This window comes from Apium graveolens, chromosome 2 (genome assembly GCF_009905375.1).
Source record: "Apium graveolens cultivar Ventura chromosome 2, ASM990537v1, whole genome shotgun sequence".
NCBI classification, from domain to species: domain Eukaryota; kingdom Viridiplantae; phylum Streptophyta; class Magnoliopsida; order Apiales; family Apiaceae; genus Apium; species Apium graveolens.
In genome coordinates, this window is record NC_133648.1 from 165795566 (window position 1) to 165818478 (window position 22913).

General features: G+C 38.2%; 1 protein-coding gene across 1 annotated transcript; it reads right to left on the minus strand.

Annotated features, from left to right (window-relative positions):
- Positions 1 to 3404: 3404 nt before the first annotated feature.
- Positions 3405 to 10150, minus strand: LOC141707971 (26S rRNA (cytosine-C(5))-methyltransferase NOP2B). Its single transcript, XM_074511426.1, has 18 exons — positions 10006 to 10150; positions 9549 to 9844; positions 9170 to 9330; positions 9011 to 9074; positions 8796 to 8929; positions 8632 to 8715; positions 8464 to 8538; positions 8302 to 8373; positions 7942 to 8015; positions 6576 to 6628; positions 5786 to 5895; positions 5412 to 5480; positions 5234 to 5308; positions 5009 to 5101; positions 4857 to 4936; positions 4680 to 4779; positions 4060 to 4328; positions 3405 to 3842 (listed from the first exon to the last, which is right to left on the minus strand). Exons 2-18 carry the CDS (start codon positions 9835 to 9837, stop codon positions 3749 to 3751), a joined length of 1896 nt encoding a protein of 631 aa, XP_074367527.1. The 5' UTR covers positions 9838 to 9844; positions 10006 to 10150; the 3' UTR covers positions 3405 to 3748.
- Between the last annotated feature and the right edge of the window lie 12763 nt (positions 10151 to 22913).

Here is a 22913-nt window from a genome sequence, read left to right on the forward strand (position 1 = left end):
CTGGAAATTGTATATCTTCAATGAAACCATCCTCTAAGAGCTTCTCTACTTCTTGCTTGATTGCTTCATGTCTCTCAGGGGCAAAATTCATTTTCTTTTGCTTCACAATCTTTCAATTTGGATCTACGTTCAGTTTGTGAGTGATCAGTTCCGGGTCTATGCTAGGCATATCAGTTGTCGACCATGCAAACACATCACAATTTTCTTGTAAAAACCTCACCAACTTCCCTCTAAGGGGCTCCTCTAGTGATGCTCCAATGAAAGTCACTTTCTCAGGATCCTCGGGAGCTAAAGGGATCGGAATCAAGTCTTCTGCTGGCTTCCCTCTTTTCTCGTCATTCTCACGAATATCCAGATCTTCAAAAGGCAAAACCTGCCCCCCCCCCTCCAATCCCGTTCCGGATGAGAAACTTCATCACTGAATGGTAAGAAGAGGGGACTTCCTTGAAAGCATATATTCCCGTTCTTCCCATGATTGCATTGTAAGTTGAACCAGCTTTTACCACCATAAAGTTCAACATATGTGTTGCTTGCATTGGTTCTTGACCCATAGTCAAAGGAAACTTAATTATCCCTTCCACGGGGCACTCGACTCCAGCGAAACCATATATCGGCATATCAGTTGGGGTTAATGGAGAATCATTGTAACCCATACTTATGAAGATATCATAGAGTAAGATGTCCACCGACGCTCCATTATCTACAAGGACTCTTTTCACCGGACTGTTCCCTATTATGGGTGTTATGACTAGGGGATCATCATGGGGAAACTTGATCCCTTCCAAGTCAAAATCATCAAACACCATTGCTACTCCTGTCCTGGCTCTTTTCGGAGCTTCCTCCACTATGTGCATGAACTTCTCTAGTATAGGCCTTCCTTGAGTTCTTAGACAACCCAGCAGCAGTTGGTCCTCCAAAGATCGTGTTTATTACTGGCCCTCGGGGCTGAGGGTTTCTCCCCTGATCATCTTGATCTCTCATGTGATCTTCAAAGTTCCTTTTTCCATTATTATTTTTGTCTCCTGTATCCCCATCTCTAGTATACTTGCTCAATCTCCCTTTTCGAATTAGGAACTCGATTTCATCTTTCAGTTGCCGACATTCATCGGTGTCATGACCAGCGTCCTTATGGAATCTACAATACTTGCTTTTATTTAGCTTTGCAGGATCAGCCTTCAGTGGTTTAGGCCAACGAACACCCCAATCTTTCTCGATTTCCATCAAAATCTAGATCCTAGGAGCGTTCAGTCTAGTATATTCAGTAAACTTTTGTCCATGTCCTCCTTTCTTCGGGGTTGAGTCAACGTCTTTCTCGATTCTAGGATACTTGTCCTTGGCATTATATTCTAGATCACTCTTTCGCTTTTTGCCACCAGTGGGCTCGTTATTCACCACCGTCTTCCTCAAACTTTCCTCCACCTTGTTATACTTCCCGACCCTATCTTGGAGCTGTAACATACTTTCAGGGGCGCTTGGCTAAGGACATCTTGAAGAATTCATTCATAATTCCCTATTACAGTGCTATCATAGCTACCTTGTCATCGAGGTCTGGGACCTTCAAAGCTTCTTTTGGGAAACGGTTCAGATAGTCTCTCAAGGACTCCTTTGCTCCTTGCACAATGCTCATGAGAGATGCTGAACTTTTCTCATGCACACTTCCACTGATGAATTGCTTGATGAAATCTTGGCTCAAATCTTTAAAAGATCCAATCGAGTTTGGGGGCAAACGGTTGTACCACCTTTGAGCCATACCCGAAAGGGTTTGGGGAATAGCTCGACACTTGATAGCATCGTTCACAGGCTATAGCAACAGGGCATTAGAAAACGTCCTGACATGATTTGCTGGGTCGCCAGTTCCATCATAGGCTTTGATAGTGGGCATCTTAAACTTTCTTGAGATGTGAGTATTCATTATCTCTTCAGTGAACGATGGAGTTGGATCATCGGGATCTCCTGGGGGCATTAGATCACTTGGATCAGCCCTTGAGGCAACAGCCCTTCTTGGTATTGGCCCATCCAGGTCTATAATTGGAGGAAAATCTCTCCGCCTTAGAGCAAGTGGGGGCCTTAGGGTCAGGTACATCTTCAGATCCTGTTTCAGTCTTTGGATCTCAGCTTTATGAGCCCTGATCCTCTCCTGGACATCTTGGGGATTTGTCCATCGAGTGCTCCTGGGGCGCTGGTTAGCATCAGGCATCAGTTATTTACCAGCATGCCTCCTTCTCGGAGCAACATCATAATCTGATGATTCGGAGTCTCTTTCAGTATAAGGTCCAGAGAATTCTTGATCCTCCGGAATAGGAGCCAAACCACGTATGTATTGGGGCGTCCGCCCTTGTGCTTCACTCTGATTGGAGTGTCCACTTCTTCCAACCTCGGGGTATAGGGGCATCCCCTAAGGGGGTTAGTGGTCACAATTGTTGAATACTCTTACCCAACGGGTTGAGGGTTCACAGGTGCATGTAGCTGCAGAAATTGAGGACTCGTCCCTTGAGGAGCCGGGGGATTCGTCCCTTGTGGCTAAGGCTCAGTTACTCCCACCAGGGTTGCTTCTTGGGTGGAGGCATAGGTTGAGTGTGGGGTATCTCCACTGCTGATGAAATTATTTGGGTCGTGCCAGCCGGAGTTCCTTCGGGGGCATTGTTTCTGCTCCGTGTGTTCACCATGGTTGTTGTTATGCTTCCCACAGACAGCGGCAAATGTTATGGGTAAGAAATTAGGGTGTATTTAATGTTAGGATTCGTGAGCTTTAACTGCTCTTGTGCTTCGTGACTCAATCTGCCTTCACAAGATCCTTATGTACCTTGTATGCTAAGGATCAAGTCAAAAAAACGTAGTTCTAATTTGTGGGGTGAGACCTCTTATATAGGAATGGGATGTCTTTGAATTGGGTTAGGGTTAGAAGACTTGGTGGAAAAATCTCAGATTTAGAGTGGACTTTGGAATCCTGTAATGCAAGAAATAGATTTCTAATCTCATGAGATTTCTTGGAGGTCAATCTTCAATGAATCGTATCCTTGTTTGAACTTTACTTATCAGTTGTCTTTTATCAATATTAATTAATTGCGAAATTAATTAATATTAGGGTTTTGGACCCGGGCTTTATTATTAGCCAAACCTTGCGTAATTAGTGTGACATTAATTACGTAATCAGGGTTTATTTTACTCCCTATCAATGGAAAAATATTATATTGATATATATGTATAATTAAAACTTGAAATAACAAATGAAATGGATCGAATAATAAAAAAACAATGGAAATGTTAAATTATGTATCTTTTAAATCACACTTCTTTCCATGCTGTTTATCCAAGACAACCGAAACGGTTACCATCTATCTTTTAAGTGCAATGGAGGAACTACTGAGAATTCTATATTTAAGGATTGAACTGACAAGCAAAAATGTTCAATCACAAAGGGAAATAATTGACATGGACTAAAAGTCATTTGTTAATTTTTGCAATAACAAAGTACTGATGGAGATAAAGCTAGACATTTGATACCTCCCTACAGATGGCTTCACTTGTCAAACATTGTTTTCATCATCTGCAGTAAAACTCTCAACTTCCATTCCCAAGCTGATCCACATTCTTAATACAGCCCAACCAGCAACAAATTCTTTTCTTTCCATCTCCACAAACATATTACAAGCCTACTAACTTCCTTTCTATATCGGTCAAGTACAATTGTGAAATAACACAGCCCATTTGCTAAAATAAACCTAAATAAGGACTAGTACGTCTAGCGTCATTCAGTAGTTTGAGCCTTTTTTGCAACTTTCTTCTCCTTGGAAAAAGATTTTCCCTTCGCTGCTGTCCTCAAAGCTGCTCGTTTTTCTTCTCTGCAATATACATATAAGTTGATGCGTCTCGGTTAGCAAATAAATCAAACGCAAGGCTGAAAAAGTAAACTCCGTGCCACCATCATTATATACAGACTTAACCTTTGGCTAAAGAGTGAGCATAGCTTGCGGATATCAAAGCCATATTGTATCACACTGATGATGGTAATTTGTTTGTTTCAAATTATTTTTTTACTCCAAGAAAAAGGGCTAGTACCTGGATTTCGATATCTCCTCTCTCGAAAAGTGTTTCCTCTCTTTTCTCTTTTTAACGGATAATGTCTTTTCATCCTTTCCATTTTCTGCGATGCCAATCTTCCGTTGGACCTTTTCTCTTGTGTTGCTTTCATGCTTTCTATGGTGCACAACTTTGTCCTCAACCTTCTTTTTTATGACACTTTCAGTGGGCTCAATCACTTCATCTACGCCTTCTGGCTGTTCGGCACTTAGAGCAGGAGCAGCCCTGGAATTGCTCATTTTTTTCAACTGCAAGGTTTTCAAGATGGAGTCTTAATTTAGACCTACTTGAAAATTAATTTAGGATCAAAACACACATCAATATATCAAATTGCTCGAAATGAGTAAATCAAGAAAGGATTTGATGCAGAATGTTTATACATATTCAGTCCAGAATGCAGGGATTAATCTACACCCCCACAATAGCAAGGCAATATTTTCACATGGAAAATTTTGTTTGCATCATTTCAATAATTCACAATCGCAAATTTTATAAACAAAATATAATATTACTTCATTTAAAATTTAGCGTATTTAAGGAGTACACTAAATCATTCCTTCCGATCAAGAAAAGGAAGTTAGCACAAATGTCGAATATACCTTTGCAACAAAAAATCCATCCATGTTGTGAACATGTGGATAGAAACGCCTTGTCTTTTCTAAGGATGGGTGGAATCGCTGCTCCCTGTAGTTGGTAAATCTGGAATTGAGAAGTATCAGTATTCACAATTAAATAAATGTACCTCGGAAAAATTACATAGTAAAAGTTCAACATACCCCGGGCGCCCAAAGTCAAGTCCACATGGGACAAGTTTCACATCCCTCTTTTTGAGTGCATAGTCTATTACAGCTTCATTCTGCAAGAAGCAACACCAAATAAAAAAGTAGTTGCTGAAAATTTAAGAGTGACATAACTCATAAAAGCATACCTCAGCAACCATTATGGAGCAAGTGGAGTAAACTAAGTAGCCCCCTGATTTTGAATTTGCATCAACCATATCTATTGCTGCAAGGATCAACTCCTGCAAAGGATAGAACAATACCTCTATCAAATTCTAATGCAAAGCAAAAAGTATAAAAGTTATTTATTTAAAGTTTTAAATGACAACATACATGCCTTGTATAGTTTGTCACTAAAAAAATATGATAGATACCTTCTGCAGATGACAACAACTCTGTATATCTTCAAGACTTTTAGAGGTTTTGACAGATTCGTCTTTCGAAATAACCTGCATCACATATTAATGCTTTCTAAGCCCAAACGAAGCAGAAAGGAACAAGCACAAATAATTTAGAAAAAGAAAGCGAAAAGAAAATAAACAAAGCACGTACTCCGGTACCACTGCAAGGAGCATCCAGCAAAACCCTGTCAGCTGAGTTCTGGCCCAGAACTTTGGGCAGCTGAAATTGGACGTGAATAAGAAAAAAGTAAACGTGAGACATGCTGAATAGAGTCCATAAACGAATAATTTGTTGCCTAATTCTCTATTGTGCAATGTTATTATATTTATATGATAGATGATATTTGTAGTGTGGAGTTATTACCAAAATACGATTGTAGTGTGAGTTATTACTAAAATACTTATGAATCAAACCATGATTTATCTTGGATATCAACTATATGATAAAAAGTAAGACAAACTGATGCAATTTATAATAGCTACATTTCAAACAATGTCGACATATATAGAGGTACAAATTCTGACCTCCCTTCCATCATAGTTGCAAACAACAGTGTTTGTCACTCCCATACGAGATAAGTTTGCCGTTAGTGACTTGAGTCTTTGCTCCTTCATCTCATTTGCAAAAATTACACCTGGCATCATTTCCGTTGATATACTTTTGAGAAAAATATATAAAGTGTCCTATTCAAACATATGTTTATTCTTTCTAAATCCTAAAAATGCAATTACCAAAAAACAGAATGCAGACTTGAAAAATGAAATCATGGCTGCATCCGAGATTTTAAAATGTTGAGCACAAAACATACTAGAGAAACGTAAGTGATACTCTGTAGATGCTATACATATAGATCTAGACTTCAATGTATGTGTACACTGTTACACGTTACATCACATAAGCAGTTTCAGCAGATACTTTATGCAACTAACAATTACTAATGAAGAAACGTACAATCAACTATGCTACATAAGTGACTTCCCGGATACTATTTAATCTCAACGACAACTACAATGCATGATATTTTATGAAAGGTGATTACGCCTTCAACAAGGCTTGGGTCATCAACCTCTTGGTTGTTTGTCATAGAGTACCAAAGGAGCATGGGTAAGTACAAGCCTTTTGTTCACAGCTTCAGTTTACATGTTTATTCACATTTTCTTCTTTTGTCCTTCCAGAATCCTTTATATTTATTTCTCACCACAATAAAAGTATCAGTCATGCATGGATGAGACAATGTACAGAAATAAAGCAATTCCACAGGCACTAGTAGATAAGAAACAAACACAACAAATTAGGCTAAAATGGTTTACATACCACTGTTCTTCATAAGTGCAGCAACATATGTTGTTTTACCACCAGGAGCAGCTCTGCCACAGTTAAATTTGCTATTAACAGAGTGGAAGAGGTGCAAGGAGTGCAGTAAACATGAAGCATATAAAACACAAAGCACAAGTTGAGTCATACACCTATATCCACAACCCACAAATGGCTAGATATGATATTAGGTTCACATACAGTCTTAAATGTATTGTTTTGGACCTCTTAGGTCAGCCTTTCTAACTGTTACATATTCGAGCAGAGGTGCCACAGCATCCAAAAGTACAATTAGACCCTAAAGTGAAGCTACACTGTCACTTTCATGGCCAATCAAACGTCGTATGCGTGACGCCGTAAGGCATTTTTCAAAAGTAAAAAATAAGACAGTTCTTTATCTGGTACAACAATAATTAGATCATGGGAAGTCTTTTACTTGTGCTTTGATGCAAAAATGTGGAGGGACATATAAGGTATAATATTAGGGACTAAAATTACTACTAATACCACTCACAAGTAACACACAATACTCTATAATCAAATTTATGATCGGGTTTGAATAATATAGATAATGCTGTATAGCTAGTGTTTATAAGCAATCTAAATCACTTTCAGCTTCCTAAAGTTCAATTAAATAGTTATTAATTATCTGCAAGGCCATAACCTAGCTGAAAATCCTTTCCTCTTGCTAAAAGAATGTCAAAGCTTCAAGCCTGGGTGGAGGCATGTGTGTGAATACTTCAATTCTTCTAAATTGTAATTGACCATAATCAAACAAGAATAGATAACTGCTAATTAGTAATTCCATGATTGAGAAAGATATAGTAACCAAGAACTGGAAGGAGCTGGATTTCCATTCTCTTGGTATTTCTGAATCAAAACAAAAATGTTTCTCACCTGATTGTTATTTAGTACCTACCCTGCCCCTTGAACCTTAAAATTCTTTATCTTTAGAATTGAAATTTTATTCACCTTGGCTCTGTGTTCGCTTAAGCCTTTAACAATATATATATATAACAAAATAAACTTGTTTATCAAGCAATTACTGACTGTTTATGCAATCAAACTATTGCGAGCATAAAGTTATATGTGACTGTTCACTTGAAAATTACACAATCAAGCTATTCCAAGAAAAAAAGATAACAAAACAAGATCCCCAAATCCTTCTTGGATCAAAAAGAGTTCCTATTTATTAAAATATATAATTATGTTATCAAAAAAACTGTTTGCACTACATATAGATAATGAGCGTATTCTTTTTATTGCACATGAGGTTATAGGGAACAGAAGTATAAAACATCACTAAGAAAGACAAGTACAAATTACAAGCGTACTACTAACTGATATGCAATAATATACTACTTACGCCATATCAACAACTCTTTCTTTCTCCTGAGGAGCAAGCGCCATAACAGGTAGAAAAGAGCTTGCACTTTGTAACTGTTGATAAATCAGATGTTAGAAACTATAATCTATTGAAGCTAAAAATATAATCCTTTAATTCCAAACAAAAAAAGAAAAATGTTCTAGAATTAACCAATTTCTACTTTGATTCTAAACTTGTAACACTTGTGATTCATAATATTTTCATAACAATTATATTTTGCATGCATATCTAGCACTTCAAAAAATGACAACGAAAAACCAAAGTCAGAGTCTTCGTGTGGGATAAAAAGGAAAAAGGAGTGATTTTTTTGCAAGAGCATTAAGGTATAAACATATATACCATATAGAAACCAGCCATATATTCAGGAGTGGCACCAATTGGTACTTGAGAGTCGTAAACAACTAAGCCTACCTGCACATTGGTGGAAATTGAGATTAATGATTCTTGATTAAAAAGAATTGATACCTAGGGCTGTAAAATTAGTCTTGTAACAGTTCTTACTTTTGACCACTTGCTTAATGGATCTAAATTGACACCCCTGTTTAACAAAATACCAGCCAAATCTCTTCTGCGTGCCTGAGATTCAACAAAACGACAGACTAGTTATAGTTCAGCACGAAACCAAAAAACAAATCAATTAAAAATATCCACTTAAATATGTAATATCACCTTTAAAGTGTTAGTACGAAGACACATAGGCCGGGGCTTCTCAAAAGCTTCGATAAGCTCTACAAGTTCAACTGCTGGAAACATCTGCAAGACAATAAAAAATTGTTAAAATCCACTTCAGCACCCTACCAAAAAACTCGACACTGCAGAAACATATATGCTACCTCCACTAAGACCTCAATCAGGTAATCATTGTAACCATAATATGAAGCCAAATCGATCGTAAGCTGCTTAACATAATCCTTCCGCGAGGCCCCTTCTTGACGTAGAGTCTTAAAATTTGAAAGGATCCGAACAGCTGAAAATTTTCTAAATAAGATTTATGTGCAACAATTCAATAAAACTAAACTTTACATTGAACATAAACCATGTGACTCACTTTCTTTAATCCTGCGCTGGAGCCTTGGAAGATCAGGAGGTCCCTGAGCCTCTTCTTGAAGTTCCTAATTTCACAAAAATAACGATAAAATTATACTAAATGAATAATAAACGAAACTACTCCAACCAATTATAATTTTTGCAAGCTAAAAAAAAGAACCTGAGGTGTGAGCAATCTAAAGTCATCATCTTGTTCCTTAATGTTTATTAGCATTTCATCCTTTGCTTGTTGCTCTTCTATCGCCTTCTTGGCGTCAATAGCTTTAGACTTTTTCTCAATATCAGACCCATCTGAATCTGAATCAGAATCGGAACCCTTCTCTACAAGACCAACTCAATTAGAAAACAATAGACATTCATATCGTCATGTACTACCTGAAACAATTTTAGCCTACAAACTCCATAATTCAAAAAATACATACATAGAATTAGCTTAAATGATTCACCATACAATTTAAGCATATAACAATAAATTCATAATGTTGTAACATAAATGCATATATAAAACCACGAAAACCAAAGAAACGACAAATATGTACCTTCATCATCATCATCATCATCTGCATTATCCTCATCATCACTTCCATGAAGAAAATCATCAGTAAAAGGCTGGTCAGCATCGGACGAAACGTCAGAAGCAGAATCAACTCCATCATCAATTTGGTCAGGTACCATATCATCATCAACATCATCATTATCGATATTGATATCACTAGCACTAATATCATCATCTTTAGGAATAGGGAGCTCAATTTGTTTCTTTTGCTTCTTTCTAGAATTAGTAGCATTACTAGCAGCTTTCTTTTTCATTGTCCCCTTAGCACCCATTTTAATCCTAGAAAACATATATAATAAAAATTGAGCATAAACTAATCATTTGGGGTTTATCATAAACCCTGGTTCTTAAGATTATTAAACATGACAAAATAAATATAAAATAGTTACATAACATAAAATCAGTGAAACATAAACTAAAATTGATAATAAAAGGGGTACCTTGGGTTGTTCTTCAAATTCTCCCGCCGTCAAAAATTTGTCTAAGGGTCTTAACCTAAGCACCGTTGAGCAGGAGTACATATAATAGAAGATGCTTTGCTTTTCTATGGATGTTTGTGCATAGGGTATAGTTGGGCCGGCTTGGTGGTCTTGTATTCATCTTGGGCCTTTATTTTGTTTCTCATTCACAATCCCAGTTCGGTTTTATTTATGACTAGTAAGGTACGCTATGACATTTGAAATTTTACAAAATTTTGACCATATATTAAATTTTTTTATCAATATGAATGGTACTTATCTTATATAGATGTGTTTTTAAATATTTTGTTGATAACAGTAAAATTGAAAAATGTAAGAATGAAACTTTTGTATTTGTTTGTACATTGATATTGTAAAGTGTTGCATTTTGTACGAATTTTTTAAAAAAACAAAAAAGTTTTAACGAAAAAAAAATTTGGTATTATTTTTCCTACATTTCTTAAAAACTTGAAATTTAATTTGAAAAAGTCAACTCTGCCATTATATTGTAACTGTAACACTTGGAATTTACGGCATTAAATTCTCCCTTGTAACCCCCCTCCTTTAATGTGTCATTTACACCACCCCATTATATCCTATTTGAATCCATTCCACATCTGCATACAAAAACATTAAAATAGCTCATCAAGTAAGATATGAATACTCAGTTTGCCAGTGGAAGAACATCAATGGATGGAAGTATTGCTAATTCGAGTGATACAGATTCAGGAACGTAAACAACCCCGTTGTAAAAATAGATTACTTTTTCTTAGCACTTTTCTTTATCATAACAATACTTATTTTTTTTGTTAACAGATAGCAATTCCGTTATTAAGGTTGTAGAGATTTCTTCTAGAAGTGATTTCAGTTCGGACGGTGAACAACAGATTCTGGATGAAGATTCATTAAGTTTCAGTGTTGTTCTTAAACGATCTCATTTTGACGGGCGTAGCCACGGAGCTGTAAGTTGAAATAATTTTACTTTTTGTTCTTGACTCTATATGTAATATGCATGCGTACTTTATAACGAAATCTATATGCTTCACAGTATCTTGGAAGGGAACTGTATGTTGTATATCGTGATTGGAGTAGAAGATCGGACACAACTCTTGTCTGTCATGAAACACAGTGGCCAGTCCAAGCTTTGAGAGTTGGCGGAGGTTGTCGTTTCAGCGTAGGGTGGGATGACTTCGTAGCTGGAAATAATCTAACTCTGAACCAACCACTGATATTTGTTTATGTAGGTCATTCGACTTTTTTATCAGCATGTTTGATTAAATATGATGTAATAGTAGCACTCTTAAAGGATTCAGTAATGTACCATTGGGTGGATGATATTGTTTGTTGGATTTTCAATTAAAATGAAATTATTATTAGTTATAGTTTTTTAGTTAACCACGATGTACGCAACCTTTTATGACATAAACAAAAATCCAGTCTTCCTGTTAGCCCTAACAATGCAACAAGGATTACAGAAGGGGAGTTGAATGGAATTCTTGAAACTTTTTCTGAATTATAAAATGTTCTAACACAAAATATATATGTGAATGTTTTGATTTGCAAAGTGCAGAATGATAAGTTAAAATGAATCAAAACACAAAGTAATAAAAACACAAGTCTTTAAAATTTTCTGGTTGATTTGAATGTATCCACCAGATATATATATATATATATATATATATATATATATATATATCGAGAGAACCATGTGAAGCTTGAATAGCTCACAGCTGCTTACAAATAAGAACAACTAAACTTACAGAGAAATGCTAAAGGATACAACTTATAATTATTTATCTGAGAATGTATTTGCTTAGTCTTGATGTTGTTCTACTTGCTACTCTTTGTTTATATATCACCAAGATTACACAGTAATAAGACAAGATAATAAAATAAAACTTATCAAGTCTAACACTATGCTGCTTCATTACTCTATTCCAGCATCTTTGAATATCTTCATAATAGCATGGAAATGGCAATGCTTCTTTGTTCTCAAAAACCCAGTTGAATAGGCTACCACATTCCTTTTGCATACACTCGACGCATGTGACTGTGTTATCACTGTCAACAGATGTTTGAATTGATCATTCGTCTGGTACATGATCATCCGTCGGGTTGCCTTGTTGATTATCCGTCGGGTAGCTTTGTTGATCATCCGTCGGTTAGCTATTTGGTACTTGACTTCATTTCATTTATGCAGAATTATAAGACATCTTATATTTACAATTAATCAACATATTATGCATATCTAATTAAAGTCAACATGACTTATATGCTACTACAGAATCTAAACAAAGGTGTTTACAGAAATGTGCTATATGACTTATTGTTACATAAGCTACTCACTCGATGGATGTCAAATCATCATCCGTCGGGACTATATTGAGTCATCCGTCGGGACTATATTTGAACATCCGTCGAGTGCTACATTTTTCACTAAGTTAAATCTGCTAAGGTTTTTTATTAATGAAATCATCAAGTTCACAATATATTTCCAACAATCTCCCCCAATTTATGTCTACTAGAATTGTAGCCATAAATTAAGAGAAACTTGATGATAACAAAACACTCTAAAAATACAAATTTAAATGAAAGTAGATGAAACTGTAAAGTGCTGCAAATAACAAAATGTACAAAAATTTGCTCACAATCATTTTCAAGGTTCTCCTCTAGCCTGAGCAGATTGATCTATTTCCTTGATGATCTGGATCTCTTTCCAAGCTTTCTGTTGTTTTCTTCTATCTGATTTTGGAGTTGTCTGTGAAATTCCAGTTCATCAGATTTTGAGAGATTTAGCATTCCTTGCAATTTCAAAAGAGTCTCATTGCTAGAGATGCTCAACTGGTCTTCTAGTCTGAAGAATCTTCTAACTCCCTTATCATCCATGAATTCCATCAGCCAGTAGGGCCTTAGATGCACTCCACTCCCTGTATAATGATTAGTTAAAGTCTTTAGGAGTGCATCTTTGGCTCTAATACTCCTCAGTTCTTCAATCTTCTTTAGAACCAGTCTTCTAGCTGTCACATTGAATCCAAAGTTCTTCTTGAATGATGAATAAACCTTTATCAGCATAGATTGTCTTTCTTGAAGGATCCTGTGAAGTGGCATTGTATCTCTTTTCCTCCCTTGTACTTGAATACTAACCTTTCAGGTAGATTCCTGTAAGCATCAATCCCTCTAACTTCTTCCAATTCATCTAGATAGAGGTTTAGATATGAGAATTCCTTGATGTCACATATGTACATAATATCTCCCTTGTTGACTTTGGTTTGAGCTTTGGTTAGGGACTTGGATCTGAGAGTTGAGGGCTTCACTGTCTTAACTGCTCTTTTCTTTGTCTTCTTTGGCTTCATGAAATGAGGTAGATTGAGTTCAGGAATTGGTAGACTATCCCAGTCTATTGGCTCATTCTTTGAAATGATAGGATCACCATAAAAATTCTTAGATGGATCTATCTTGAATTCTTCATGTGCCACAAAGGGCATGGATGTTTGAGTTGTTGCAGATGTAGACTTTTTGGGAAACTGATCTTCCAAATCCTTTTCATCAAAGTTCACTTTCCTCTTTGCATGAAGTTTGTATCTAAACCTTTTTCTCTGCTGTGATTCTTCTTGCATTTTCAGCTCCTTAGATTCAGTGGTTTCAGATGATTGTTCAGGAATTTGTTGTGTAGGTTTCACAGCTTGCAGCTTGGCCAAGATAGCAGCTTGCTCCTTCTTTTGTTTCACCTTTTTAGCATCTTGAGCAGCTTGCTCCTTTTTTTGCTTCAATCTTGCCTTTTCTTCTCTTTTTGCTTCAGCAAATTGAGAGTGTCCAGCCACCACACAAATTTCCTTACCATTCCTGAAAACCTTGGCAATTCTTCTTTTCAATGCTGAATCAGTTGGATCCTTGTAGAATGCAATAGATCTTGACAGCAGTTTCTTCTCATCAGGATTTGGTGTCTCATACACTGCGTCCAAAGGATTCTTTAGAATGCAATAGATCTTGACAGCAGTTTCTTCTCATCAGGATTTGGTGTCTCATACACTGTGCCCAAAGGATTCTTTAGAGAAGATTTAGGATAGTTCACCTTTGGCTTCAAAATTAGCTCAGCCTTTGGAGATTTAATGCAGGATGGCTGGCCTCTTTCCAGATTATTCATTCTCATATCATTCACAGAGATTTTCCTAACTTGAGAGTGATGAATGGTTGATTTTTCAGGCTTCTTTATTAGACCAAACCTCTTTTGAATATCCTCATCAATCTTCTCCCAGTTGATTGGACTCAACTGCTTCTTTTCAGCTGCTCTCAATGCGGCTGCTGCTTCATTAATCAGATCAATGTTGTCTTTAGTTGGTGGCTTAGTGAAAGCAATTGTAGGCACAATTACTTTGCTAAATTGAATGTTGAGCTGTTTCTCCCCCTCACTTGAGCCATTTTCCCCCTTTTTGTTATCATCAAGTTGTGTGGGAGGGAGTTGAGCAGCCACCAACTGTTGGAGTAGTGCAGTCTGAGTTTCTTGATTGTTAAGTATCTTGGCCATTGATTTCTCTAAAGCAGATAATCTTGAGTCCATGGCCTCAACTTTCCTATTGAGATCAGCCTCCTTCCTTAACTTTTGAACAATTTCAGTCATGGTGGTTGCAGGAAGTCTAGCATCCAACCTTTCTATGACATCATGCTTTACTTCAAAAATTTCTTGCTTGATGTTAGGGTGGAAAACACGCGCTAATAATACACGCAAGTATACGCGTTCGCAAGTAATATAGAATACTTTCTAGTTCATTCCCACAGAGACTCAGACTAATTATGTTCAATTAACACTCACTCACCAATGTATAATTACTTCTCAATGTCAAGACAATAACACTTAGATATGATTAACTAATTATTAACTATAATTAACTACGAGAATTAAACACTTAATTGACACTTGAATTAACAATATTAAACACACATGAGATCACAACTTCATTACTACTTCCTTCAATAGTAATTATTATTACCCTTAGCATGTAACGGTGATGATAATAATCGAACAACACGAAACTGATAAAAGCCAACTTTCATTGTACTAATACCATTCTACCAAGCATCCACAATTAAGATAGAAGTTGAATAGGCATCAATTATGTTGAGACCCTATATGTCTACAGAATTTGACAACATAACGATTTAAGCACAAGTTATTCCTTATGATTACACAGGGCAAGTAAAACGGTTAGAGTTACCCACTAATATGCATACACATACATGAACCTATGCTAGCATGGCAAGTTCCAAACCTCAAGATCCACTGTCGCTTCACAAGAGATTAACACCCTATCTTATATGTTCGCGACGCACATAAGACGAATAAGCACAACCAATACTAGATATCATACAATCATCACACACTAAGGTATTAAACAACTTAACTAAAGAATTCCATAGTAAATCCGTTATGACCCCATGATCACGATTAGCCCATGATAGAACTCATCATCACCATGGGTTCATATGAAAACATGATAATAACAAATGAGAATAACTAAATAAACTACTTATATTAAACCAAAGTACGTCACAAGAGTAAATAGGTTCAAAGCAAAGAAAACTAGCATCCACTGTTACAACAAAATAAAGAATCACAAGAAACTATGCTTCCTCTTCGTTGCAGTGTGCTAAAACGGTCTTCTTCCTTATCTCCTTGCTCCTTGATTAATACTACGATTCAACACCACGTGAAACGTCTCTGAAAACTACTTATATAGGAGTCCCACAAAACCCAGCTATCTCAGAAGTTGGAAGCTCAACAGAATTAGGAGTCTAAAAATATTAATTTTAATTTACGTCCCTGAGCGACCGCTCAGCAATCCTGAGCGGGCGCGCTCAGCTTCCTGAGCGGTCGCTCAGCAGAGCTGAGCGGGCGCTCAGACCCCTTCTAGAAAATACTCTGTTTTTGCTCCCGTTCTTTGCTGCATTATGCTCCTAACTTCCCACTTGCAATGCCAAACATACACTAAGGCTTATTCTTGATGAAATCTCTCCACAAACGCAAGTAATACCCTGAAATGCACAAACACTAGAAAAACGAATCAAATACGCAAAATACTTGATTTCAAGACATCAATTCAAGCTATTATAAAATGTTCTAAGTGGTATAAAATGCCACTTATCACACCCCCAAACTTAAATCAATGATTGTCCTCAAGCGTCACAGACTCAAAAACAAATAAAAACATGCATGAATGCAATCTATATGAAATACAGCGATCCCCCTCACTACGAGCAAACCAACCAACTTACGACATCTCAACAAATGCAATTAGGCAAATAAAGATCAATCAAATCATGCAAACTAACATACAGCCAGAAACGTGGTGTGTGCAAATGCTTAACAGATATGCTTCGAAACTAGATCAATTATCATAACTCGACTATCCTCAAGGCAATCACATGATTATACGAAGAATAAATATTAGGCACAAAATGACTTATAACACTTCAAGATTACTGGAGCTTATTACGGAATCATGCTTTTTATTTAACACACAAACAAATCCTTATTTGACCATGCAATGAGTGAGGTCCACAAAAGACTTATGCAATGGCATCCATTTAGCGAGCGTTAGGTTAGCGGATCCCAGACTTTAAAAGCCTTAGGTCACTAGGCACAAAGTCCCCTAAGAACTTAATAATTCGAATACCAAAGAGCCCACTCGTGATCAATTATGCATTAACTCTTTATTTATTTTTTTTCTTTTCTTTTCTATTGTTTTTTTCTTTTTTTTCAAATTTCTGAGCAAGTGTGTTTCGCTCCATCTTGCTCAACCCTAGACTACTCGCATAAAAATACGAGCCGACTACTAGCCATTTGACGCCTAGCCACAATTAGCAATGAATTCAAATTTTTACTCCAATTTTTCTTTTCATGCCTTTTATCACTAAGAACCTATTATAAATTCTAAACATAATCAATAGATTAACTTTGAAAACCACCAAACCATGACAACAATCTAGTCCTTAAGCATTCTCTAAGACTTAGTGAAATTACAAGTGTTTCTAGCATGCACGTCAACCTACAAGACTCAACATCACTTTAACGCTATCACTACACTCGCATCAACATCACAAATCAATTGGTAAAGCAACGCAAAAGGGATCATGGTAAATGCATGAGCTAAATGGCATGATAAATAAAGCTATAAAATAAAATAAAAAAACTATATGGAAAAAATATGCAATTATATGAACTAAACTATCATGAATATGCAACTATATGACACACACACAAAATATTCCATAACTACCACCCCCAAACTTAAAATCTTCACTGTCCCTAGTGAAGGTAGTAGAAAGGAACACAGGGTATACCTACTCGGAGAAATCATCATCATCACCCTCAGAGGGTGGAGTATCAGGAGGCGAATACGCAGAGTCCTCACCAAAAACGGGCCACTGGATATCAGCTCCAAGGCCTCTTAAAGCAGTCCCAAGTGCAAGGGTGAGCTCCTGAGCAAACCTGCTCTGCGTCTCGTACATAGCATCCATCCTCCTCGACAGCCTCCTATACTGGGCATCAGCCATCCTAGCACCCTCCTGAGCTCTAGAAGAGCCTACCTCATCACGCCCCGGTCTAGCCATGGTAGCACCAGCTGTTGGACGTCCTTCTGGAAGACGATAACCCAGCCCATGCTCCTCGGGCTCTCCACCAGTCCACTCCTGCATCGCATTCAGAGTCCCGGAATCAAAAGGCGCGGCCGGCAGCTGTAACTGCTCGTGAGAAGGCCACTGAACTCCCACTGCTCGACAAAGCTTTGTAACAGTAGATGCATAAGGGATGTTCATGTGCTTTGCTCCCCTCAAAAACTTCATAATTCCTTGGTAGATGAACTCACCAAGGTCCACATAGTACTCCTCATTCAAAATACCCCATAACAACTGTGCTCGCTCAACTGTAATCTCATGTGCATGTGAAGTAGGAAGAATATTAGCACAAATAAAGGCATTCCACGCACGGGCATACCTATTCATCGCAATCGCCGGAAAATGACGATACTCGTTAGTCCCAGTATTGAACGTCCAAACTGTGCCCGGCCGACAGAGAGTAGCACAAATCAAATCCAACTCAAAATCTTCAGCAGTCTTCTCATTCCAATTCTCCTATGTGGGCTTCCTCTGTCGCTGCCCAATCACACGGCGAATCGCCTCAGGATGATAATCCACCGCCATCCCCCGCATAACAGAAAACCCATTCTTTTCAGCCTTCGTGTTCGCATAGAACTTGCGAACCACGCTCATCGGAACTGCCTCCGGTGACTCACAGAAAGAAATCCAACCCTTTTCAGCAATCATCGGCAACAACCCACCATCCCTCCCCGATGGTAAGAATCCCCTCTCCTTCAAAATCGGCTTACCCAGAAGCTTAGTATACTCCTCCTCAGCAGCCCTATCAAATAACCGAGGTCGCGCAGCAGTAGCCCTCGAAGAATCAGTAGTAGGAACAGTGTTGCTGCTATCAATAGTCCTGGATCTCTTGGGTACCATTGAAAGTGAGAAAAAGTGCTTAAGATTTGTGTTTTTGAATATGGGAGAGAGTTTAAGGTTTGAAAGTGTACGGGGGAGTATATGGAATAGTTGTATGTATATATAGGGTAAAGATTAGGGTTAAAATTTGATTAGGAGTGGAGTTGAGGGTTAAAAACGTGGGTTTATAGGAAAATAGCTCGTGGGTTGTGGGTTTTATTTTTGTATTTTTCTGATTTTTTTTTGGATTTTTATTAGGCTAAAAAAAATTCAGGCAGTCGGGCCCTGAGCGGTCGCTCAGCAAAGCTGTGCAGGCGCTCAGCTTTCTGAGCGGTCGCTCAGCAGAGCTGAGCGGGCGCTCAGGGATCTTCTGGAAAAATATTTTCTTGCCCTGGTTTTTCAGATTTTTTTGTGGTTTTGGATAGGGTACTAACTTCTAAGGGTTCCTATAGTCACAAATCATGGGTTGCCTCCCAAGAAGCGCTTCTTTTTCGTCATTAGCTTGACGTAGGGTACCTCGCTCAAGTTGACAATAAAACGGCACTAACCACTTCCCGGTTTTCCGTGTCCCCATAGTAATGCTTCAAACACTGACCATTAACCTTGAATGCTTGGCTTAGATCATTCTCAAAAATCTCCACCGCTCCATGTGGAAACACAGTTTTGACAATAAAAGGTCCAGACCACTTTGATTTCAACTTTCCCGGAAAAAGTCGGAGACGAGAGTTGAATAAGAGAACTTGCTGCCTCGGCACAAATGACTTAGGATATAGCTTCCTATCGTGCCACCTTTTCACTTTTTTCTTGTACATTTTGTTGTTCTCGTACGCTTGGAGTCGAAATTCATCAAGTTCTTTTAACTGAAGCATTCGCTTCTTTCCAGCTGCATTTAGATCAAGGTTCAACTTTTTCAACGCCCAATAGGCCTTATGCTCAAGCTCCGCAGGTAAATGACATCCCTTACCATAAACAAGTTGAAACGGGGACATCCCAAGTGGAGTCTTGTATGCTGTTTAGTAAGTCCAAACAGCTTCATCGAGCTTTAAAGACCAATCCTTCCTTGACGGACAAACAACTTTCTCTAGAATGCGCTTGATCTCTCTATTAAACACTTTTGCTTGACCATTCGTTTGCGGATGATAGGCAGTAGCAACACGATGATTCACATTGTAGCGCTGCATCATAGAAGTGAACTTACGGTTGCAGAAATGTGACCCCTTATCACTTATGATTACTCGTGGCATTCCAAACCTTGTGCAAATCTGCTTATGAAGAAAATTCAACACTACCTTTGCATCATTCGTCGGTAGAGCATTGACTTCTACCCATTTTGAGACATAATCGACTGCCAGCAAGATGTACTGATTATTGCAGGATGAGACAAATGGCCCCATGAAATCGATTCCCCAAACATCAAAGACCTCGACTTCAAGCATCACATTTAACGGCATCTCATCCTTCCTCATAAGATTCCCCACTCTTTGGCAACGATCACACCTTAAAACGAACTGATGAGCATCCTTAAACAATGTAGGCCAGAAAAAACCTGCTTGCAGAATACGAGCTGCCGTCTTCTCACCACCATAATGTCCACCATAAATAGTGGAGTGGCAGTCTCGTAATATCCCCTCCGTCTCACGGAATGGGATATATCTCCTGATGATCTGGTCAGCTCCTTGTCTAAACAAATACGGTTCATCCCACTTATACCACTTCACCTCATGTAGAAACTTCTTCTTTTGAGTTGCATTCATATTAGGAGGTATTATATTGCTGACAAGATAGTTCACAATATCTGCGAACCATGGCTCTTCCTTCTGAACTGCGAACAACTGCTCATCCGGAAAAGATTCATTGATCAATGTCTTATCATATGAAGTAGAATCGGGATTCTCCAATCTAGAGAGATGGTCAGCTACTTGATTCTCAGTACCTTTTCGATCTCTCAAATTCCTGTAGCAAGAGCACCCAACGAATTAGTCTAGGCTTCGAATCCTTCTTGGAAACCAAATAACGAATGGCCGCATGATCAATGAACACTGTCACCTTTGTCCCAAGCAAATAAGATCGAAATTTTTCGAAACCAAAGACTATATCCAAGAGCTTTTTCTCAGTAGTTCTGTAGTTCATTTGAGCTCTATTTAAAGTCTTACTAGCATAGTAGACCACATGAAAGAGATTATTCTTGCGCTGCCTAAGAACTGCGCCCACCGCATAATCACTCGCATCACACATCATCTCAAAAGGCTTTGTCCAATCAGGTGTCGTAATAACTGGTGCAGTTATCAAACTCTTCTTGAGAGTCTCGAATGCCGTCAAGCATTCATCATCAAATTTGAAAGGCACATCCTTCTCGAGCAAGTTGCACAACGGCTTAGATATTTTCGAGAAGTCCTTGATGAAATGCCGATAAAAATCCGCATGACCAAGAAAACTACGGATTCCTTTCACAGAATTAGGTGGTGGAAGATTTTCAATGACTCCCACCTTGGCTTTGTCCACCTCAAGACCCTTGCTAGAGACCTTATGCCCAAGAATAATGCCTTCACGCACCATAAAGTGACATTTTTCCCAATTGAGCAGCAAATTAGTTTCCACACACCTTTTGAGCACCGCACGAAGATTATTCAAACATTCATCATATGAATTTCCAAAGACGGAGAAGTCGTCCATGAACACCTCGACATTATTTCCAATCATATCAGAGAATATAGCCATCATACATCTTTGAAAAGTGGCAGATGTACCACATAAGCCAAACGAAACTCTGCGAAAAGCAAACGTGCCAAATGGACAAGTGAAAGTAGTCTTTTCTTAATCCTCTGGTGCAATACATATCTGATTATACCCCGAATAGCCATCCAGAAGACAATAATACTCATGACCGGCCAACCTGTCAAGCATCTGATCAATAAATGGAAGAGGGAAGTGATCCTTCCTCGTGGCCTTGTTCAACTTTCTGTAATCCATGCATACCCTCCATCATGTGGCTGTTCGAGTGGGAATGAGCTCGTTCTTCTCATTTGCTACCACAGTAATACCTCTTTTCTTAGGTACACATTGCACGGGGCTCACCCAAGAAACAAAAATAAGATATATGATTCCTGCATCCAGCCACTTCAGAATTTCCTTCTTCACCACTACTTTCATGATAGGATTAAGTCGTCACTGTTGCTCAACCGTTGGCTTACTACCTTCCTCTAGCAGAATTTTATGCATGCAGTACGAGGGGCTGATCCCCTTTATGTCTGCTATAGTCCATCCAATAGCCGATTTGAATTCTCGCAAGATCCTTAAGAGCTTGTTCTCCTCACTACCTGAAAGGTCAGATGCATTAATAACAGGTAAAGTAGATGCATCACCTAAAAAAGCATACCTCAAGTGTTCAGGCAATGGTTTAAGCTCCAAGGTAGGTGCTTCCTCAATAGATGGTTTGAGCTTTCCTTCAGCATTTTTGAGGTCAGAAGTACCAAGAGATTCAAACGGCATGTCTTGCTTTCGCCTCCAAGGGGAAGCATTTAGATATTGTAGTTGCTTATTGTCATCCTCATCATCACTGTCAACGTCCCCCACTAAGGCTTTCTCTAATGCATCAGACATTAGCATGTGATCAAGTTCTGAAGTAACCGCAGAATCAATCAAATCCACCTTTAAGCACTCCTCGTCTTCTGTAGGGAATTTCATCGCTTTGAACACATTGAATGTCACATCCTGATCCTGCACCCTCATAGTAAGTTCTCCTTTCTGCATATCTATCAAGGTACAGCCTGTAGCCAAGAAAGGTCTCCCCAAGATTATGGGAATTTTCTTATCTTCCTCGAAATCCTGAATAAAAAAGTTTATAGGAAAGAAGAACTTATCCACCTTTACTAGCACATCCTCTACTATGCCTCGTGGGTATGTAATAGAACGATCAACCAATTGTAGAGACATGTAGGTGGGCTTTGGATCATGCAAATTCAACTTTTTGAAGATAGACAACGGCATCAGATTGATGCTTGCTTCCAGATCGCACAGGCATTTGTCAAAAGACAACTTGCCAATGGTACAAGGAATGGTGAAGCTACCTGGATCTTTAAGCTTTGGAGGTAATTTTTGTTGCAGGACAACACTGCACTCTTCCGTTAGAGCAACGGTCTCAAGGTCATCCAGTTTCACCTTCCTTGAAAGAATACTCTTCATAAATTTCGCATAACTATGCATTTGCTCCAAAGCCTCAGCGAAAGGTATGTTGATGTGAAGTTTCTTGAACACCTCCAGAAACTTACCGAACTGTTTATCCAGCTTTTGTTATTGCAATCTCTTAGGGAAACATGGTGGAGGATAGAGTTGTTTCTCCCCTGTATTACCCTCAGGCAGAGTGTGTTCAACAGTAGTCTTCCTTGGTTTCGCCGCTTTCT

Excerpts from the sequence above, each read along its gene's own strand:
- LOC141707971 (XM_074511426.1), bottom strand. The coding sequence starts at position 9,837 with ATGGGTGCTAAGGGGACAATGAAAAAGAAAGCTGCTAGTAATGCTACT. Across the intron at positions 9,075-9,169 it reads TTAGATTGCTCACACCTCAG|GAACTTCAAGAAGAGGCTCA; the intron begins GTTCTTTTTTTT and ends TTGTGAAATTAG. Across the intron at positions 4,937-5,008 it reads GCTCCATAATGGTTGCTGAG|AATGAAGCTGTAATAGACTA; the intron begins GTATGCTTTTAT and ends TGCTTCTTGCAG.